At 38.1% G+C, this 22,060-nt stretch overlaps 1 protein-coding gene across 3 annotated transcripts in view; it reads right to left on the reverse strand.

The window, feature by feature from the left end:
• The window catches only part of KIF11 (kinesin family member 11), a 40,181-nt gene extending 21,790 nt beyond the window's left edge, over nucleotides 1–18,391 (reverse strand). For 2 of the 3 annotated variants that reach the window (XM_057737337.1, XM_057737340.1), the window contains exons 1-12: nucleotides 18,066–18,391; nucleotides 13,902–14,034; nucleotides 13,562–13,659; nucleotides 13,392–13,470; nucleotides 12,166–12,351; nucleotides 11,956–12,080; nucleotides 9,216–9,306; nucleotides 8,437–8,679; nucleotides 6,842–6,937; nucleotides 2,651–2,739; nucleotides 1,413–1,500; nucleotides 103–291 (exon numbers count right to left, since the gene is read on the reverse strand). In XM_057737337.1, coding sequence (XP_057593320.1) covers nucleotides 103–291; nucleotides 1,413–1,500; nucleotides 2,651–2,739; nucleotides 6,842–6,937; nucleotides 8,437–8,679; nucleotides 9,216–9,306; nucleotides 11,956–12,080; nucleotides 12,166–12,351; nucleotides 13,392–13,470; nucleotides 13,562–13,659; nucleotides 13,902–14,034; nucleotides 18,066–18,142 — 1,494 coding nt within the window. In that variant the 5' untranslated portion in view covers nucleotides 18,143–18,391. Of the gene's footprint in view, nucleotides 1–102; nucleotides 292–1,412; nucleotides 1,501–2,650; nucleotides 2,740–6,841; nucleotides 6,938–8,436; nucleotides 8,680–9,215; nucleotides 9,307–11,955; nucleotides 12,081–12,165; nucleotides 12,352–13,391; nucleotides 13,471–13,561; nucleotides 13,660–13,901; nucleotides 14,035–14,841; nucleotides 14,977–18,065 lie in introns of those variants that run through there. The other variant, XM_057737339.1, reaches the window with a different exon arrangement.
• Between the last annotated feature and the right edge of the window lie 3,669 nt (nucleotides 18,392–22,060).

Genomic DNA, 22,060 nt, shown 5'->3' on the forward strand with positions numbered 1-22,060 from the left:
GTGAATAAATAGAATTTCATAATAAACACTTAAGCTAAGAGGGTTACTTCTACCATTCTTTAATTTCTTTAATGCGAGTACAAATTAAAACAAAGGACAAACCCTGCTGGCAGTATCGTGAAGTTTCGCCTCAGTATTTTCCAAAGCTGACGTGATATATTCTTCTTTAACGAGTTGTAATTTAGTTTCTTGTAAATGCCTTTGAGTGGTTTCAAGTTCCTGTGTCTTATTTTGCAGGTCAGACTTGCATTTGTCAAGTTCATTTTTATTATCCATAAATAATTCTGTAACCTACATATGACACATTAAACATTTTTTTTTTAGGAAATTAAAAAAATGTGGGCTTCCCTGGCAGCGCGGTGGTTAAGAATCTGCCAGCCAATGCAGGGGACACTGGTTTGATCCCTGGTCTGGGAAGATTCCACATGCTGCGGAGCAACTAAGCCCATGTGCCACAACTACTGAGCCTGAGCTCTAGAGCCCACGAGCCACAATTACTGAAGCCTGTGCACCCTAGAGCCCATGCTCCACGACAAGAGAAGCTACTGCAATGAGAAGCCAGCACACCCCAACAAACAGTAGCCCCCACTCGCCATAACTAGAGAAAGCCTGCGAGCAGCAACAAAGACCCAACGCAGCCAAAAAAATAAATACAATTTTTTAAAAAGAGACAAAAAGAAAAAAATAAAAGAATTAAAAAATGCTGAACCGGTTGCTGAGACACCTGGCTAGTTCATAATATATTAGAAGAACCAAACAAATTATTTCCATGTAAAAGTTGTAACAAGTTACAAAGTAGGTTAGAATATTTTATATGCCATCTGGTTTCTTCCTATAAATTCATTAAAAACAAGTAACAGGGGAGTTCCCTGGCGGTCCAGTGGTTAGGACCCTGTGCTTCCAGGGCAGGAGGCACGGGTTTGATCCCTGGTCAGGGAACTAAGATCCCACAAGCCATGCAGCATGGCCAAACAAACAAAAACAAAAAAACCTCAAGTAACAGGTCTGATGGAATGGTATTAATTCTTCAGATTCCTTCCAACACTGCCAGTGTGAGGGTGGCACTGAGTGGTCAGGTCTTTCTACCTTAGCTATTTAACATCTGTTTTCTCCCAATATCTGCATTTCCTCAGCTGATAAACATGTTGATGAAAATGTCCCAGCACTGACTATTTAGCTTTAACATTAAATCATACAATTCAGTTAATTTCTTAAAATGCTGTGTTAATATGTAGCAAAATAGACAGCTTCTTCATTATCACTGATGACTAAAAAAAATTGTGATTCAACTTACTTTTAAAGGCCAGCCAGAAAAGAAATTGTAAAGAAAAAATATGAGGTCCCTCACATTCTGAAACTGTCTTTTAATATTTGCTTTTTGTATGACATTCAATACACTTTTGAATGCTTACCCTACTTAGCTCTTCCTCAACAGCAGCAATTTTTTCAATCAATTCTACAATTTGTTCTTCTTGAACAGTTAGTTTTCCACTCATGGCTCTAAAATAAAATTTAAAAGGAGTTTAACAGTTAATATTTTTCCTAATTCCTATAAAATTTATTCTAACACAATTGAGGCAGTTACATATCATTTCTACCATTTATCACTATCATGATAATGATACCTAAGTCTCAATAAGCAACAGATACAAAGTGCAAAAATCAAATGTACTCTTTGTCCTTGGTTTATAAACAGACTGTTTTTCTTGTTTTCCCCATTTTGAAACTGAGCATCCCGCTTGCCTTCTGCCTCTGTTAATTACTGTTGTTTCTACATAAAGCTTCAGCAGAAGCTCTCCTCGAAACAAACTACTCCAGGGTTAAAAAGTGAACGGGGACTTCCCTGGTGGCGCAGTGGTTAAGAATCCACCTGACAATTCAAGGGACAAGGGTTCGATCCCTGGGCCGGGAAGATCCCACTTGCCTCGGAGCAACTAAGCCCGTGTACCATAACTACTGAGCCTGTGCTCTAGAGCCTGAGAGCTACAACTATTGAGCCCGCGTGCCTAGAGCCTGTGCTCCACTACATGAGAAGCCACCGCAATGATAAGCCCACACACTGCAACAAAGAGCAGCCCCGGCTCACCACAACTAGAGAAAGCCCTCATGCAGCAATGAAGACCCAATGCAGCCGGAAGGAAGGAAGGAAGGAAGGAAGGAAGGAAGGAAGGAAGGAAGGAAGGAAGGAAGGAAGGAAGGAAACAGACTAGTGTTGCCAGGAGTTAGGGATCATTAAGGAAGACGGGTGAATGAATATGACTATAGAGGGGTAGCAAGAGCAAGATGTTTGTAAAGAGGATAAACCTGCATCTTAATTGTAGAACTACAGCGAATCTACAAATGTGATAAAATGACATAGAATCACATACACACATTGTGTGTGTCAATTTCCCAGTTTTGATACTATACAAGCAATTACTTAAGATGTGGGAAACTAGGTAAAAAATACACAGGATCTCTGTACTCTTCTTGTAACTTCATATGAACCTAATATCATCTAAAATAAAGTTACACAAAAAAACTTTTAAACTGTTTCATAACTACTTGTTAACGTCAAAACAAAAAGAAGTATCTATAGGAGGCACTTCAAACAGCCCATTATCAGAAAATGCTTATTCTTAGAAATTAATTTCCATAGCCAAGGGCTTACCGAAAATTTTCTTCAGAAATGTACACTCCATTTTTTTCACGGGCTGCAGCAAGATCTCGTTTCAGACGTTCTATCTCTTCTGTATATTCCTATGCAAGAAGGATGTCATGTCAATTTTGCACTTAACTTTCTTTTCATTCAGTTTGGGGAGGATATGTAATAAATAAAACAAAGTTAGCCCTCATGTTTTCTAAAGCACAAAAATGTATAATAAAAAGTCATAACCATACTTTTCATTCGATATTAATCTGTTTAGAACTAAGCCTTTCAACAGCTTTCAAAGATCCTTTAAATGCACTCATTATAAAAATACAGGCTTCTGAAGAAAAAACACAACCTCTAGTACCCAGGTTGGTCTCCAAATAGCAGCTCACACTAAAGAACCCAGGATTTCTTAGAGAAATGTCTGACTCTAGGACTGAGACAAGAAACATTCAAGATGAACCTGGAACATCTTGTCAAACAAAATAGGAAGGAAGCTAACAAAGCCTAGGCTAATGAAAAGGACTCAAGAACCCACTTGAAGAGGTACCACTGGCCAAATATGGGACAGTCTGAACATCAATGAGGATATTAACTACAATTGGTGAGCACAAAAATTTAAGTCCATGAGTTTATAATGACATTAAGAAAGCTGCCCTCCTTTGGTGGGGATGCAGGACCTGACCCTTGGCTGGCTTTGTCTGTGGCTCTGTGCTGCGTCGAAGTGCATAAGCTACTTTAATAAGAGTCCAGAGGTGTGGCTGCTGCTCCTGAAGGTGGGATGGGGAGAGAGGCCTCACTGAAGTCAGTGTCCTTCTGTTGGCCACAGGGACTTGCCTTTTGACCCCAACAGTAGCCCTCCCACTTCTTTGTAATATGTTGAAGTTAATTTGAAAAAGAAAGAAAGAAAGAAAGGAAGAAAGCAAGCAAGCAAGCAAGCAAGCTGGGAAACCAAATCATTATTCTCAAAACTGTCACAGGAAATGAATCAAGCATTTGTCCTGCCATTTCTACAAGCATTATACCCTCAGGGAGCTGAGGGAAAGTTCCTCTTTATAGAGGTAGTCCAGCAATCAACTAAGAAAGAATAATTGAATTAGAAAATTACCATTTTGCAATTCTTAAAGAACTAATGGATCAAGTCATTTGAATATAATCAATTCCTCACAAAAAAGAGAAAGAACCAGACATTATGTGCCTCCTAGTCGGTGAATGTGCCACTACCTATGAAGTAGTTTGGCCAAAAATATATAAATAAGATAAAACCTGAATCTATCAAGCCTCAAAATCCAACTATCAATTTACAGAAAATACAAAGAATAGAACATGTCAAAAGATAGTACAGGAAACTTCTACAGGAAAATAATACAGATGCATCCACAAATACATTATAAGAGGGAAAATGGATGAAAGAAGAACCTATGTATTGAAATCTAAAGACAGATCCAAAAGTTGCAAAGGGTAATAAACTTTATTTGGATCCTAAAACAAACTATTAAGAATATACACTGAAACATTTGAAATTTTTAAAATGACTATTCTGTCATATCAAAGAATTACATTAAATATTTTTACATTTAATAACAGCATTAGGGTTCAAAAATTCAAGTGTCTAAATAAAATTAATGCTTATAAAAGAGCCTGGCATCTTAAAAATAAGGAATATAAAATCACTGTAGTTTTTCTCAGGTCCTGACAGTTTTGAGGATCTTTATGAAGAAAGAGGTTTTCTCATATAAACTTCCTTTAAACTACCTACCTGATTCCAAGAGTTATTATACTTTGCTGTACACCTGAAATTAATACAACATTGTAAATCAACTATACTCCAATAAAAATTAAAAAAAAAAGCTAGAGTAATTAAAACTGTGTATTAGTGGAGGGACAGACATAAATCAATGGAACAGAATAGAAAGCCCAGAGATGTGCCCACAGAAATATGCCCAACTGATTTTTCACAATGGTGCAAAATCAATTTAATGGAGAAAACACAGCTTTTTCAACAAAGAATTCTAAAGTCATCCAAACACCCCATAGGTGAAAAAAATGTTCCCTCATCTAAATTTTACACCTTACACAAAAATCAACTCAAAATGGATCATGAACTTAAATGTGAGACATATAAATACAAAACCTTCATTTTAAAAAAAAGAAAAAATCTTCAGGATCTAGAGCTAGGCAAAGAGTTCTTGCAATTGACACCAAAAACACAATCCATAAAAGAGAAAAACTGACAAATTAGACCACATCAAAACTACAAACACTTGCTCTGCAAAAGCCCATATCCCTTGTGAAGAGGATAAGAAGACAAGTATAGACTGGGAGATAATAATTGCAAACGATGTTTGTGACAAAGGACTAGTACGCAGAATATATTAAAAGCTTTCAAACCACCACCACGACAACAGATAATCCGTTTAGAAAATAGGCCTACAGACATGAACAGACATTTCACCAAAGAAGGTAACAAACAGCAAATAAAGACATGAAAAGATGTTCAACATCATTAGCCAGTACAGAAATATAAGTTAAAACCACAGTGAGATATTATGTATTACCTATCATACTCCTCAGAATGATTAAAATAAAAAATAGTTACAACACTAAATGCTAGCAAGGATATGGAGAAACTAGATCACTCATATATTGCTAGTGGGAATGTAAAATGGTACAGCCACTCTGGAAAACAGCTTGGCAGTTCCTCAAAAACTTATCATTCAACTACCATACAACACAACAATTATACTCATGATCAATTATCCCAGAAAAATTGAAATTTATGTGTACACAAATTACTGTAAACAAATGATCAAAGCAGTTTTATTTATAATTGTGAAAAACTGAAATCGGCCCATATGTCCTTCAACAGGTGAATTTGACAATAAACTGTAAGTATGGTATATACATACCATGGAATATTCCTCAGCACTAAAAAGGAAAGTTCTATTGATGTGCACAGCTCGGGTGTACCTCCAGGAAATTATGCTGAGTGAAAAAAGGCAATCCCAAAAGTTTACATATTATATGACTCCATTCAATAACACTTTTGAAATGGCAAAGGTTTAGAAATAGAGGACAGATTAATGGATAGCAAAGATTAGGAAGGGAAGGTGAAAGTGGGAAGGAAACGATTATAAAAGGGCAATAAGGAATTCTTGTTGTGATGGAACTGTCCAGTATCTTGACTGTGGTGGTGGCTTCATGAACCTACACATGAGACCAAACTGTATACAAGTAACTAAACACACACATGAGTACAAGGAAAACTAGGGAATAAGATCAGTGGGTTGTTGGACTTCCCTGGTGGTGCAGTGGTTAAGAATTCACCTGCCAATACAGAGATCATGGGTTCGATCCCTGGGCTGGGAAGATCCCACATGCCACAGAGCAACTAAGCCCGCAAGCCACAACTACTGAGCCTGTGTTCTGCAACTACTGAAGCCCTTGGCCAAGAGCCCGTGCTCCGCAACAAGAGAAGCCACCACAATGAAAAGTAGCCCCCACTCGCCGCAACTAGAAAAAGCCTGTGCGTAGCAACAAAGACCCAACTCAGCCAATAAATAAATACGTAAATAAATAAATTTATTAAAAAAAAAAAGATCAGTAGATTGTTATTAATGTCAATATCCCTGTGGTGACATTTTACTATATAGTTTGATAAAATGTACAAAGGATTTCTCTGTGTTATTTCTTTCAACTGCATGTGAATCTATAGTTATCTCCATAAAAACTTTAATTAAAAAAAAAAACAACCATTACCAAGAAAAGGAAAAGACAAGCCAGACTGGAAGGAAACATTTAAATATTATCTCATAAAGGGCTCGTATCACGAAGGTAGGAAAACTCTTTACAACTTAATAAAAAGACAACCCAATTAAAAACTGGGGAAAGGATTTCACAAAAAAAGATACACAAATGGATAATAAACATGTGAAAAGATGCTCAATATCATTATTCATTACGGAAATGCTAATTAAAACTTCACTGAAGTACCATTATACACTTTTTGTTGACTTGATATAGCTGGTAAAGTCAACATATTAGCATTAGAAAAAACATTTTAACACAAAGGGTATTTAGTTCAAATCATTAGATGAAAAGCCTTACCATAGGCAATTTAATAAATATTTTAAACAATTATCTATTTCAGTTCCTCATTTTCACATTTGTCAAACAAGATTATATTACTCCACAAAAATTAACAATTACCTTAATCAGAGCTTTTTTGGTGAGTTTCTGGTTAACTTCAGGCTTATTGAGTATGTTCTTTGCTCTATGAGCATACTCCAATGTACTCAGAGTCTCCTGTGATGAAAAGAAAAGGCCAACTGCTGAAAATATTATCAAAATAATGTAGCTCTGCTACATAAAATGTACTACACAATAACTTATAAGTAATAATTTATGGTTATATCTAACCTAAAAATCTACCCACTAATACTATTGGGTTGTCATCTTACATAACCTCTTACAGGTTAACCCAAACTAACTTTTTGGCCAACCCAATACTATAACCAACCTTTAAAGTGGAAGATTGTTCAAAACATCCTTATCTTTTTTTTACTCTTCAAGTTTCAAGGTCTTTAACTTCATTATAATTTGATCTAATAATTTTTTACTTTAGTCTTAAAACTCAATAAATTTCATCAACTGATGAATAAACAAAATGTCCTATATCCATACAACGGAATATCATTCCTCCACAAAAAGGAATGAAGTTTTGATACCTGCTAAAACGTGAATGAACACTGAAAATATACATTATGCTAAGTGAAAGAAGCCAGTCACAAAAGAACACTTATTATATGATTCCATTTATATGAAATGTTCAGAATAATCTATAAATTAAAAAAAGCAGATTAATAGTGACCTAGGGCTGGGAGTGGGAGCTTGTGGAGAGGGACAGCTAATAGGTTACAGGGTTTCTTCCTAGGATGATAAAAATTGTTTACACTTAGATTTTGGTGATAGTTGCAGAGCTCTGTGAATATAGTAAAATCACTAAATACTTTTAATTGGTGAATGTTATGGTATATGAATTATATTCCAATAAAGATATTTTTTTTAATGAAAGGGGAGTTAGAGACCTTATAAAAGCTTTTTCTAATTCCATTTAAACCAGATAACCCAATAAAATAAAAAGATTTTATCATCTTTGTTGCTTCTCTTGATTTTCCTACCTGTTCCCACACATCCAACCCCATTTTCAGTGCCCTCTAAGCAGCCTCTAAAACACTAGCATTCACTTAACCCACTTCTAAGTCCTCAATTAAACCATCCACTGGTAATGACCACAGCAATCTTCTTTGAAGACTGTGTGGAAAAATGCAATTAAGTAACTAGTTTTTTTTTTCCCTTCAATTGGGATATAGTTGCTTTAAAATGTGTTAGTTTCTGCTGTACAGCAAAGTAAATCAGCTATATGTGTATATATATATCCCCTCTTTTTTTGATTCCCTTCCCATTTAGGTTACCACAGAGCACTGAGTAGAGTTCCTTGTGCTATATATAGCAGGTTCTCATTAGTTATCTATTTTGTACACAGTAGTGTATATATGTCAATCCCAATCTCCCAATTCATCCCACCCCACCTTTAAGTAATTAGCTTTTTAAGATTTAAAACTACCAGGAAGGAGAAAGACAAGTTTTTCAGTAGTGTCCTCCTCTACGTGTTCACATGCAATGTCCAGACTTTTTTTCCTGTAGTATAGAATGAATGAAGCCAATTGATGAAATTTAAAAACATATGATATTAAATAAGAATTACAGCTACTACACTTTCAGATACCTGTCAAAGATCTTACCTCAAGATTGAGAGATGCAGGAGAAACTGTTGCAATTATAGATGTTCTTGTACGTCCCCCAAGAGAGTCCTGGAGGATTCTAGTTAGTTTAGACTCTCGATAAGGAACATGAGGTGTTCTTTCTACAAGAGCAGTTATAACCCTTCCCAAAGTCAACAGGGATTGATTGATATTTCCAGCTTCCCGAGCTCTCTTGTCAACTGCTCCAGAACGTCCAATGTTTTCACTTCCTGCAAGATCAACCTTAAATTTTAAAAATAAAAGTAAGTTCTCAGTCTATCGGATTTGGAATAGAAGACTTTCATTCTTGTATTGTAAATAAATAACATATAAAATAGCCAGTAAAGAAATTTTTCTATAATTAACAACCCACTACAAAACTAATAACCCAGTGACTACAAAAATATTGTCTATAAATACAAACTTTCAAGCTGCTTTATGAGGTGATAAAGAATGAAACAGTGGAATAGAACCACCATGTGACCTAGCAATCCCGCTTCTAGGTATGTATCCAAAGGAAATGAAATCACTATCTCAAAGAAATATCTGCACTCCCATGTTCACTGCATTATTCATAATAACCAAGGTATGAAACAGCCTAAGTACCCATTGATGAATGAACAGATAAAGAAGGCATGATGTGATACACACACACACACTCAAATATTATTCTGCCACATTGTACATTTTAAATACATAATTTTATTTGTCAATTATGCCTCAACAAAACTAGGGGAAAAAAAAAAGAATGAAACAGCGGTATTAAGGCTGATGCTTACCAAGTTCAACTTTCCAATTTTAACAAGCTCCTCTCCATCAATTGTAGTTTCTTTCATATGTATGGTAACAGAGAAAACTGAGTGGGAACGACTAGAAAACAAGACCAAGTTGCCCAGTCATTATCATGCAAAACATCATTTATTTTCTATAAAATACTGAAAACAGCAAAGAAAGATTTGAATCCACCAGGGTAGAGAAAGATAGTATCAGAGAGGATATCAATAAGATTTTGGAAGATAGTGGATGAATAAAATAATGCTAGGTTTTTGTTTTCTTGTACCTGCTGCCTGCAGGGGAGGTTCCAATAAAGCTACCTGAAAATGGCCTAAAAGACTTAGAATTAGAATCCTCAGGCACCTCTGAAAGCTGGATGTGGGGTGGGGTTTGAACAGCTGCCTGGTGTGTCAGAATGGAAGACATGCAATCGATCTTTCTATTTATAAGAACCACTTGAAATATATCATTACCATAAATTCAAACAGCACCAGGCAAGCCATCAGATTACTCCCCTTCAATGCCAACTATTCTAGAAGAGCATTGCTCTGCTTTGAGAATGTCATTAGAGATAAGTAGCTCCTTCCTCTGAACAGCAAAAATAGTAAAAAGCAGTGTTTGCTGACAAACACTAACAGATAATCACTGCTAGACTATAAAGTTTTCCAAAGTCTATCTTGTGCTGTATACTGACATTCAACTTTTATCTGGGAGATAAACCATACAGACAACCAAAGACATCATTCCTTTCTGTATCAATGACATCTGGTGAATTGCATTATGTTTGTTAATGTCACTGATGGTTGGTATATGGTTATTTTTAATTTCCTCATTTGTACTGTTCACATTACTTGGAAAATTTTTATAATAAATATTTTTACAAAATTATTTATTTTAAATAACAGAAAAGGGGAAAAGGACATACAGAAAAATATAAACTATAGATTTGAATTACGCGTATAATATGCATCTCATGTTTTCCTATCATAATTTGCCCATTCCTAATTCAAGATTATGGGATTAATGCAGTTAAGCACAGAAGTCAGCTTTGACTTTGGAAAACTGAATTACGTTTTCCTTCTCTTTATCATATACGTTCATAAGAAGAGATCTTTATTCCAGTCTAAGTACAAAAAAAGGGAATCCTAAATTATTCAAATTTACAGAATAACAGGAATTTTATATTTCAGAGAAAAAGTATTTAGAGAAACGAAAATTTTTAAGTTCATTCCTCCAAATTTTAAATAGTTATTTAAACCAATCATCTAACTAAAATGGAAATTTTCATTCTATGATTGGTTTATAACATAATTTTTTAAATGGAAAGCTATTATAGGAAAATTTAATTAAAATTCTAAAAGCAGGGACTTCCCTGGTGTTCCAGTGGTAAAGAATCCACCTTCCAATGCAGGGGATGCGGGTTTGATCCCTGGTCCGGGAACTAAGATCCCACATGCTGCAGGGCAACAAAGCCTGCATGCCACAACTACTGAGCACACCTCAACTAGAGAGCCCACACACCCTGGAGCCTGTGAGCCACAGCTATAGAAGAGAAAACTTGCATGCCACAACTAGAGAGCAGCCTGTATGCTATACTAGAGAGGAGCCTGTAGGCCACAACGGAAGATCCTACATGCTGCAATGAAGAGCCTGCATGGTACAACTAAGACCCGACGCAGTTAAAAATAAAATTAAATAATTTTTTTTAAAAAAAATTGTAAAAGCACCCATAATTCCATGATCTTAATTACTTTCATGTTATGCTACTTTTCTTCTTTCTTTAAATGCATACATATTTTTATAGAGTTGCAGTTATAATTGTTATAGCATATCATAGAAATGGCCAACCATAAGAGAGCAAAGAAATGAGAGCTAGCCCTAAAAGTCACTTTGTAGCTCAGGGAAAATGATATTCAGATAAATTTAACTACCTGAAGTAACATATTTAGTTAACTGCAGAACTGGAACTTAACACAATTATCTAACTTGTAATCCATAGCTCTTTAAATTACATTCTGATGTAGTCTTCAAAGACTAGCAGAAAAAAAAAAATCACCTCTAACTTGGTAAACTGCATTTGGAGAGTAGGGATTCATCTTATAAGGGGTGCTATCAAATATGCCCCCTTCTTCTCTTGAAAGCCAATGTTAGTGACCATTTGTCTTCCTACATTAAAATGAAGCCATTTGGAAAAAAAAAAAAGTCATGTCATACAACCTAAACATACATAATTTTTGTTATTTACATCTCAATAAAGCTGGAAAATAAAATAAAATAAAATAAAATAAAATAAAATAAAGTCATTTGATTTTCTTCTAATCCTTACTCAAATCAGGGGTTTTCAAACTGTGTTCTAACTATACTTAGGGGCTCCAGAAAAGCACTCAGGGCAAACCTTCCTAAGGCTAAGGAGATAAGCCTCTGAACATCCCACTGCCAAATCAACTACAGCAGCCACATTTTAATCTGGACACTCATGTATAATTTCATTTGGGAAAAGAAATCTTCTACTTAAAAAGACTTAATACTTCTGCTCAAGTTCAATTTGTCTTTGTTCTCCTTTCAGCATTCTCCCAACATTGTTGCTCTCCCTATAAATCTCAAGCCAATTACTAAGGCATGCCATCTAGCATACAATCTAGATGTGTGACTCACATACCTTGACCCACCTCAATTTGATTCCCCAAGTTTGTAATTCTTCTTAAAAAGGATATGGAGCAGTGGGGGAAACAATGGCTTTCTCACCTAGAGTAGGCATTCATCAAAGTTGCTGCAGTTGTCCTTTTTGCTGCCCCCTTCTCCAAAATTTGATAGACTTCATCCTTGTTGTGTACTGTAATTTCTTCTAAACCTTTGATTATCACTCCTCTCTGACAAAATATCAAGAGAACATCCATTATATATATATCACACATTAACATGTGGAGACATTTCATTCTCAAAGACTGAAGTTACCTTGTTACGGGGATCATCAAACATTTGTAGTCTCTCAGAAACATCAGAAGATGGATTAAGGAGATCAAAAAGCTCTTCATTATAGATTTCCAACAGTGACACTTTGACTGAAAATTCAGTACCATTATCAGTAAGTTTCTCAAAAATTTGATGAAGAGTACGTGGAATTATACCAGCCAAAGGATCCTGAAGTTATAATATTAATAAAGACTTAAAGAATGCCATTTAATGCCATAGTTAAAACACATATAACAAGGGCCTCCTTTATAGTATATTTAAAAATAAGTATGTGAAAACAGGTTAAAAAAAAAAAAAACTAACAATGTTAGAAAAGCCAAGTCATTTACAAGCCATTTACAGCAGTCTGTACAATAGTAATTATTCTTCCTTACACCTTCTACAAATCTGTCATTCCTGTCAGCCACTTTATGCCTGAGCATTACACAGAAACCAACCGAACCAAGCTATTTATAAAGCCAAGTTCAATAATCCTTTCCAACTTTTCTCATGAGAACATAATACCATCATTTTAATCAGAAGTGGCTCATCTAATATTATATTCCCTAATTCTGATATTAAGTTGTTTCTCAAATGTCTAAGTATCTTTAATAAAACTGCTATGACTCTCTAAATTTTGAAACTGTGTTTTAAGCCTATTCCATATCTCCTATGATTACAATTCCATAACTTTATTATCCATGCATAAAGTAAGTTAATACCCCAAGTATGTAACCACTAGAAAAAAGGACCTATCTAAATGTTGATAATATGGAAAATTAACTTAGTCATTAAACTCATTTAAATTTAAACACATTTGATGAAAATCTTTGTAAAATGTACTATGTGCTTTCTATAACACTCAAAGTCATCAATAAAGTACCATACCACTTCCCTTTTAGGCTAACTTTATGAGACTCACTCCCTCACTGCAAGGTCTTTGCCTTCAAGCCCTACTCGCATTCTACTTTCCCACAATAGTCTGCTAGAAATATTCTGTCTGAAACAGACCCTTCTCTTGTCACTTAACTGTGCCATATGTATTGCTCCTCTCTCTCCAAAAGCCATACCATATACTTTAATTTTATTATAGTAGTAGTTGATGCTAAATTTCATGTTTGACATGGGCACACTGATCTTTTCCATTTCAAGACAGGCCTTCAACCAAGTTTTATTCAGCTATACTTCAGCCACTTTAGAGACAGAAGTCTGTTATAAACAACAAATACCTCTTCCCAGGTATACTCTTCATTAGGGGACCTTTCACCTTCCATTGTAAAGGTTTTTCCAGTGCCGGTTTGGCCATATCTGTCAAAATTAACAAAAATGTTAAACAAAAAAAAAATGAACACATGCATCTAAACCTTTTCATCAATTTGAAAAACAGTGTTTCACTCACGCAAAAATAGTGCAATTATAACCCATAATAACTTCATCCAGAATTGGACAAACAACACTTCGGTAAACGTCAATTTGTTTAGTAGATGCTCCAAAAACCTATCCAAAAAACAAAAAACAAAAAAGCCATTTCTTAAAAAACAACAACAAAAAACCTTCAAAATTACTTTAATAATTTTGTTTTTAATATATTAACTTATTCAGCCCACTAGAAACCATTTGACCACTCAAAGAATCAACTGAAATGTGTAACTGTACACTAGAAGCTACAGAAAATATGTGTAGGATATCTTTACATTAGTGGATAACAGAGAAGTAGCAGCATTTTAGGAAGTAAGTACCATATCAAAAGTATAGGTTTTCCTTGAGCTTTTGTCCACCAATCCTCCAGTTCGCACACTAACTTCTTTCCGTATGTGATCACATTCCACTACAGAATGGGCATTAGCTTTCCGCTCTGCCAAATTAAATGGTCTATAAAAAGAAACACACAAGGTTATTCAAGAACTGAGTTATCAGGTTACTGATGACATTTTTGTTAATACCTCAGACAAGAATAATGTGAAGTTTTAACTACATTGTTGGTGATAGAGATTAAATGGGGAGTAAATGACACTGCTAAGGTAGACAGAATTTTAAGGGTTTCAATTCCCAGAAATAAAATTAATTTTTTTAAAAGTTTTGAAAGACATGTATAATTCTGACAGTTTCTTGGAGTAGATGCTAACAGAATTAACTTGTAAAGAATGCCAAACTTATTTTTCAGAATTCTATTTCTACTGTTCTTAGAATCCAGTCAAGTTAGGTTATTATGTAGTAGAAAGAACATGCCAAATTTGCGTTCAAAATATTAACTTGCCAGTGGATAACTGGCACAAAATAAAAGAGATTAAAATAATGACTAACACGTTGAGTGCTTACTAGGTGCCAGGTACTCACTGTTTCAAGTGCTTCGCATGTATTAACTCAGTTTGTCCTCATAACACTGTGAGGTCTAGTGGGGAACAGTGACATAAAACAAGTGATTATAAGAGCAGTGATGTTTAGAAAGGGTAAGTAAAAGGTAGGAACATACAGCAAAAATTTAATGTGGCCTTCACCGGGACAGGGCGGTATAAAGGAGGCATGGGTGATGGGAAAGACTCCCTGTGAAGTAATCTAAGATAAATGCCTCCTTAGGCATTTCAGTAGAGTGAGGACTCTTAATTTAGTCTGCTTGTGCAATGTAGCCCTTTGTGCCTATCTCCTCTTTTGAAAATTAAGGTTGGTAATAATACCAACCTCACAGTGTAGGGAAAGAAGTCCTGTTTAATTTACTGTTTCCGGGCTTCCTAGGTGGCGCAGTGGTTAAGAATCCGCCTGCCAATGCAGAGGACACAGGTTCGATCCGTGCTCCAGGAAGATCCCACATGCCGTGGAGCAACTTAGCCCATGCGCAAAAAAAAAAAAAAAAAAAAAATCCAAAATTTACTGTTTCCTCAGTGTCTACTACTATGCTTAGCACACAGTAAGCACTCAAATATCTGCTATACTACACTGCTTAATAAATGTCATCCTAAGGGGAATGATGGGAAAGCTAAAAAGAACTATAGTCGACAGAGTAGCATCCATAAGATACTGATATACTTAATGCACATATGAGCCAAAGGGAAAGGTGTACTTTTTTTTTTTTCATTGGCTGCATTGGGTCTTTGTTGCTGCGTGCAAGCTTTTTCTCTAGTTGTGGCAAGAGGAGGCTACTCTTCATTGCCATGCGCAGGCTTCTCACTGCAGTGGCTTCTCTTGTGGAGCACAGGCTCTAGGTGTGCGGGCTTCAGTAGTTGCTGTGGCTCACGGGCTCTAGAGCGCAGGCTCGGCAATTGTGGAGCACGGACTTAGTTGCTCATGGCATGTGGGATCTTCCCAGACCAGGGATTGAACCCATTTTCCCTAACTTGGCAGGCGGATTCTTAACCATTGCACCAAGAGGGAAGTCTGGGAAAGGTGTACTCTTGACCTGAGTTCATTTTTCCCATTCATTATCACACACTGTGACAGGAAATACCAAATAGGAAATTACCTGTCCCACATCACTAGACAAACCTAGTTGCTATTTATTTTAAGAAGGATACCTCAATGTCCTCGGGCATGCCCCACCCCCTAGCATATGTTTGACTGTCAGAAGACCAAATTTGTGATCCTTGGAAATTTAACTCAGTAACTTCCAGGTTATATCTGGTCATGCTGTCATTTGTCAATTGTACTGAAACCTACACAATGCACATAAGCCACAGTATGCAGTATTATTTAAAGTTCAGGGCTTCCCTGGTGGCGCAGTAGTTAAGAATCCACCTGCCAATGCAGGGGACACGGGTTCGATCCCTGGTCCTGGAAGAACCCACTAAGCCCATGTGCCACAACTACTGAAGCCCGTGCACCTAGAGTCCATGCTGCGCAACAAGAAAAGCCACCACAATGAGAAGCCCTCACAGGCAACAAAGAGTAGCCCCTACTCGCCACAACTAGAAACGTGCAGCAACAAAGACCCAAAACAGCCAATAAATAAATAAATGAAATCTATTTATTAAAAAAAAAAAAAAATTGCCAGGTTTCTTCTGATGACACTAGCAAACCCATCAACTGTAGTTGGCTTCACTACAGTTGTATTAAAATTCAAACAACCAAAGACTGAGGATTAAAAAAAAAAGATCTGTCCGGTAGAGAAGTGCTAAATTCATTCATTCATTCCATAAATAGTCATATGGCTATTGTACAAGTAAAGAACATCGTAAGATTATATTCACTGTAATCAACTAATGAGGTCATCTCTCTTGAAATTTTGCTGATCTCTTAGGCTACAATAAACTGTGCCAATTAAAAGCTTAAAATTGGGGGGAAAGTCAGAGAAGAGTATGTGACAGAAACCACATGTGGCCTGCAAAGCCTAAAATATTTACTAACTGAGCCCTTTACAGAAAAGATTTGACAACCCCCACAGGGCTCATAAGTTGTTTATTTAGTAAAGTTTAAGGGCATATTTGCATTAGGAAGGCTATTTTAAAAAGAAAAGGCTAGCCTGGAAAGTAAAACATTTCCTTATACTGAAATTATTGTAAACATTAGACACAACCTAAGCACTTTTCATTAGTGATAAAGTAAAAGAAATCTCTTTTAAGTTAAGGCTTGAAATGTATGGAGATAATAAACATGAAGCTCAGGATAATGTTTAACTCTTGGGGTGGAGGAAAGGGATGGAGACGGATACACTGGGATGTAGCTGTAATGATTGCTCTGTTTCTAAATCTGGTGATGGATACACAGATGTTTGTTACATTGTTCTCTATCACTTTTTATAGGTCTGACATATTTTGTAGCTAACAATAAAAATGAAATGAAAGAAAATAAAGCCACACAGAAAAGGTAATACCACCTGATTTTACTAAACGATCAAAATCATCTAAAAAGTTGTATTTGAATATAGGCTGTTTCTTTAAATCTTCAAAATAAGTAACTATTAGCGGAAGCCCTAGAGTACAATTGGTTAGACTTAAGGTTACCACCAAATGTCCTCTCTGGCACCTACTTTAGAAAGTTAGCTACTACCTTTGATATCTACAACTCAAGTCACCAAAGCTGCACAGGCAATAACCTAAGAAAGTTTAACACACTTTTTAAATAACCTTTTAATTTGAGAATACACTTGGATTTACAGAAAAGTTTCTGATAGTTGATAGAGTTTTTAAAACAACAGCAAGAAAAACAGACACACAAAACACACAAATATCAGTAAACTGTGGAGGACCTCTAAAAAGCCAAATAAATCCAATCTTTGATTAAGCAATAGATTGTACAGGTATGTTCGCCATCTCCTAGCTCATTTTAAAATTGAGAAGTGATATGGAAACCAATCAGGGGAGAGTTGAACACCTTCACCCACCCACTGGGAAATGTAGCACAACTTAAGTTGTCTCCTTGATCTTTTAAAAACATAAACTCAGTCTACAGCTCAATTTTAAAATTTTAAATACAGTGATGTTTACTTGCTCAGTAGGGATTAAGGAAATATTGCATCTTGAATAAAGAGAAGAGGGGACTGATTACGTTTTTAGAGGTGATGGAGAGGATGGTAATCCCAAAATATGTGCTAAAACATCTGCAAAGCAGGTGTGCAGTTATCTCCAAACTGACCAACCGCAAGGAGTGGCATATAGAAGTGACACCTAAATCTTTGTCGACAGTAGTTTTTTTTTTTTTTAAAAACACATTTCACTAAAGAACGACGATCAAATTCTCAAATCAGTTTAAACTATAAACTCAGATACAAATATCCTTTCTTCTGGAGGAAAAAAACCCCACTAATTTACTCCTTACAACAACCTGCTGTCATTTTCTCTAACAGAACGCAGGAAACTGAAACAGGAAGGTCTGGTCCCTTCAGAAATTGCAAACAAAACCCCTCTCGGATCGCGCAGGAGGGAGTCCAGCAGCAAAGCCCGGGGTTCGGAATCCCGCCAAGCTCGCCCTACCTGCATCTCACCACCACCTGGATGTTCTTCCCCTTCTCATCCTTCTTCTTCGCAGATGAATTCTGCTGAGAGGCCATGACGGTCCCCGCCGTAAAATCAAGGCCTGGTCGCGGACTCGGGCGCCGTCGGGCGTGGAGCGCCTCGGAGGCCGGCGCGGACCCGGGTGCGCTCCTCCGCTGACGGGTGCCGGCGTGGCCGGAGAAATCGCTCTCGACCAGGGACTGTGACTGGCCCCGGCGTCTGTCCCCCACTAGCCCGAGCCTTCCAACCACCAACCTAGCGTCCCCCCGAAGCCCAGGAAACCGAACAACGACTCGGCGCCTCAATTTGAAAAAGGAGCCGAGTCGCCTGGCCAATTGCAGCTCGGGCACGCAAGGCACCATGGGACGCGGTGTCGTCACCAAATCCCGCCCCTGGGGCGTGGCCCGCGGGACAGTAAATAGCTTAACCGGCCGCTTCCGCCTGGAACTAGCAGTCTAGGGGGAGAGACACGGGAGGAGGTAATGTTGTACTGCAACTTGTGCAACTTGCTCAGGTTGCGTAGCGTCTCTAAACCAAAATTTCCTCATCTGCAAAATGGGAATAGTAGCAACCGTCTCAGAGAGTTGTGTGAGAATTAGTGAACTCGTGCGGGTAAATAGTTTAGACCATGGAAGCGCTCAGGAAGGCTGGCCGTGATTGTAATTATTAGAGAATTGTGAGAGTGCTCTGGCAGCACAGAAGAGAGAGGTCCAAAGCAAGCCCCTTTCTTAGAGGAAACGTCCAGAATAGTATTTTTTATACATATAAATTTACTTATTTATTTATTTATTGGCTGTGTTGGGTCTTCGTTGCTGCCCAAGGGCTTTCTCTAGTTGCAGAACGTAGGGGCTACTCTTCGCTGAAGTACAGGGCTTCCCATTGCAGTGGCTTCTCTTGTGCAACGCCGCCTCTAGGCTCGCAGGCTTTAGTAGTTGTGGCTCACCGGCTCTAGAGCCCAGGCTCAGCAGTTGCGTCACAGGGGCTTAGCAGCTCGGCGGCATGTGGGATCTTCGCAGACCAGGGCTGGAACCCGTGTCCCCTGCATTGGCAGGCGGATTGTTAACCACGGAGCCCCCAGGGAAGCCCCCCCCCCCCCAACAGTCTTGAAGAATAATTATGACGTGTTAAGGGAAGGCTACCACAAATCGTGATGAAAAGGACACTGAATGTCACTTTAGGACTACGAATTTATCCTTTAACTAATGAGAAATCGTCATCACCAAACGACTGCAAACAAGCAAGCAAGCTCAGATGTGCGTTTTCCGACAGCCGTCCTGCAGTAACTGCTGCAAGCCTGGGCGCGCTTCCCTCTGTCTACGTGGCCCAGCATCCCGCAGGCATCTCGAGGAGGTTGCGCAATCGCCCGCCGCAGTCAGCCTACAAATCCCGGCAGCCAGCGCTCCCTGGCCCGGCTCGCGCTCGGCGACCGCCGGCTTCCGTTAAGGGTACTCTGGGCTTTCTGGCAATGCTTGAGGGACTTGACCCGTTTAGATGTGGGTCCCAGACCCAGGAAATAATGAATCATGGGCCTCTGCCATAGTCGGCTCTGAGAACTGCACTTCTGGGCGACACAGCCCACGGGAACCTAGAAAGCGTTGTAGTTTCTTAAGTGACGGCCAGGTGGAGTGGAACGCTCTCAGACCCCCTTAGGTGTTCTGCTTATTAACCTACATCCCCCCCCCCCCCAAGGAAACGTGTACATCTACAGCTTAGATGGATGGTCCTCTCCATCCTGCATAGCCAGATGTCTACTAATATACTTAGATGGCTCACCAGCATCTCACAATGGACCTGTCCAAAACGGAACTTTTTACCCACCCCAGCCCACTTACCGCCACCCTAATCGTTCTCATTTAGACACGTGGTGCTAACCAGACCTTTGATTCCTTCTTCTCCCGGTCCAGTGCAGTCCTGTTGCTTTCATCACCTCTGCCCACCACTTTAGTCCAAGTCTCTTTTATTTCTTCCCTGAATAGCTGTCTCTAACAACCTCCTTACCAGGTCTCACTACTTCCGCTTTTTTCCGTTCCCACTGCATTCACTCAGCAAAGAGAAGGCTCTTTTAAAAAATGAACAGATCATGCCCTTCAATATATTTTATAACCTTACATTAGCTTCTTATTGTATATTTAGGGTAAAATCCAAACTCTTTACCATGTTCCATAAGACCGTTGTCAGGAAGGGAAAATTTTCTCCCTTTACGCATGTTGAGTTCTTGTTGCTGGACTAATAATGAAATTAATACAAGACAGATTAACAGGAAGAAAAAGGCTAATTTTAATAGGATCACAAGGAGGTCTCATAGAAATGGAACCTAGGAAGTGGCCAAAGCAGGAGCTTGCAGTTTTTAGACAAATAAACAATAAATTTATGAAAAATTGACAGGACAAAGTAACTTAGTTTGGGGTGCTCAATTAGTGAAGGATCTAAACAGAGTTTAGGCATGGGGTAGCAAATTAAAAAAGTAACAAGATTTGTTTATATAGGCTTCTTGCCTGAATTCCCTCTCTCTGGGCATAAAGGTGTCCTTTTACCTCTAGATGCAAGGAGTACACCTTTCAAGTGACAGGTTTATTTCCTGCTCTCAGGGAGACAGAAAGGTCAAAGTGTCCTTCTGGCATTGGACATTTCTTTCATTTATTTATTTATTTATTTATTTATTTATTTATTGCCTGCATTGGGTCTTCCTTGCTGCTCACGGGCTTTCTCTAGTTGTGGTGAGCGGGGGCTACTCGTCATTGTGGTGCACAGGCTCGCAGTGGCTTCTCGTTGCGGAGCGTAGGCTCTAGGCGCGTGGGCTTCAGTAGTTGCGACACATGGGCTCAATAGTTGTGGCTCATGGGCTCTAGAGTGCAGGCTCAATAGTTGTGGCGCACGGGCTTAATTGCTTCGAGGCATGTGGGATCTTCTTGGAGCAGGGATTGAACCCATATCCCCTGCACTGGCAGGCAGATTCTTAACCATTGCACCACCTAAGAAGTCCCTGGCCATTTCTTAAGTAACTTTAATTCCAAATTATCAATATGCCATTGAGGTACATTTGGGGGCAGCCTACCATGGGCCCCCACACCCTTACCATCTGGCCTTGGTCTATACAAATAACTCCAGCCACTATCCACACAGCTCACTACCATGCTCCAGAGCGTCTAAGCTCTTTCCTGCAACCAGACCTTTGTGTTTGGTGTACCATTTCCTTACAACTCTCTAGTTTGGCTCCTTGCATGGCTTACTGATTCTCATCCTTCAGATCTCAGCTCAACTTTCTCTTTAAAAAGGACTTTCTTGACCATTCTATCTAAAGCATATTCCTCCTTTAATTTTCTGTCTCAAGACCTTATTTCCTTCATAACACTATAATCTATAATTACATTGTCACAGTATTGTCTATCTACCTTCCTAGAATGTAAGTTTCATCAGGGACTGTGATTGTTTTGTTCAGTGTTCCCCAACCAGGTATCGAACCTATGCCCCCTGCAGTGGACTCTCAGAGTCTTAACCACCAGGGAAGTCCCTCCCAGTGTCTTTAATGGAGACTTACACAAAGTAGTCACTAAATAAATATATGAGTACCTGTAGGAAATTACTTAACGTCTCTCAACCTTGGTTTCTTTATCTGTAAAATGGAGATAATAATGATTATTATTATTGTAAGAGTTAAAATAATAGCATGTATAAAGTACCTGGCACATAATAGGCCAAAAAAATGTTAATTTCTTTCTCCTTTTCTTTCTCACTAGTAAATATCTAAACAATATTTAGGGAATTCCCTGGCATTCCAGTGGTTAAGACACTGCACTTTCACTGCTGGGGCCCAGGTCCATGGTCCAGGAACTAAGATTCCACAAGCTGTGTGGCATGGCCAAACAAACAAAAGACAATATTTACATTAACAGTCATTTAGGTTGATGCAAGAAATTCAAGTCTCCATTTGGTAATAATTATATCTGCTATTTATCTAGGGCTACCATGTGTCA

The sequence above is a fragment of the Hippopotamus amphibius genome, chromosome 5, assembly GCF_030028045.1.
Source record: "Hippopotamus amphibius kiboko isolate mHipAmp2 chromosome 5, mHipAmp2.hap2, whole genome shotgun sequence".
NCBI lineage: Eukaryota > Metazoa > Chordata > Mammalia > Artiodactyla > Hippopotamidae > Hippopotamus > Hippopotamus amphibius.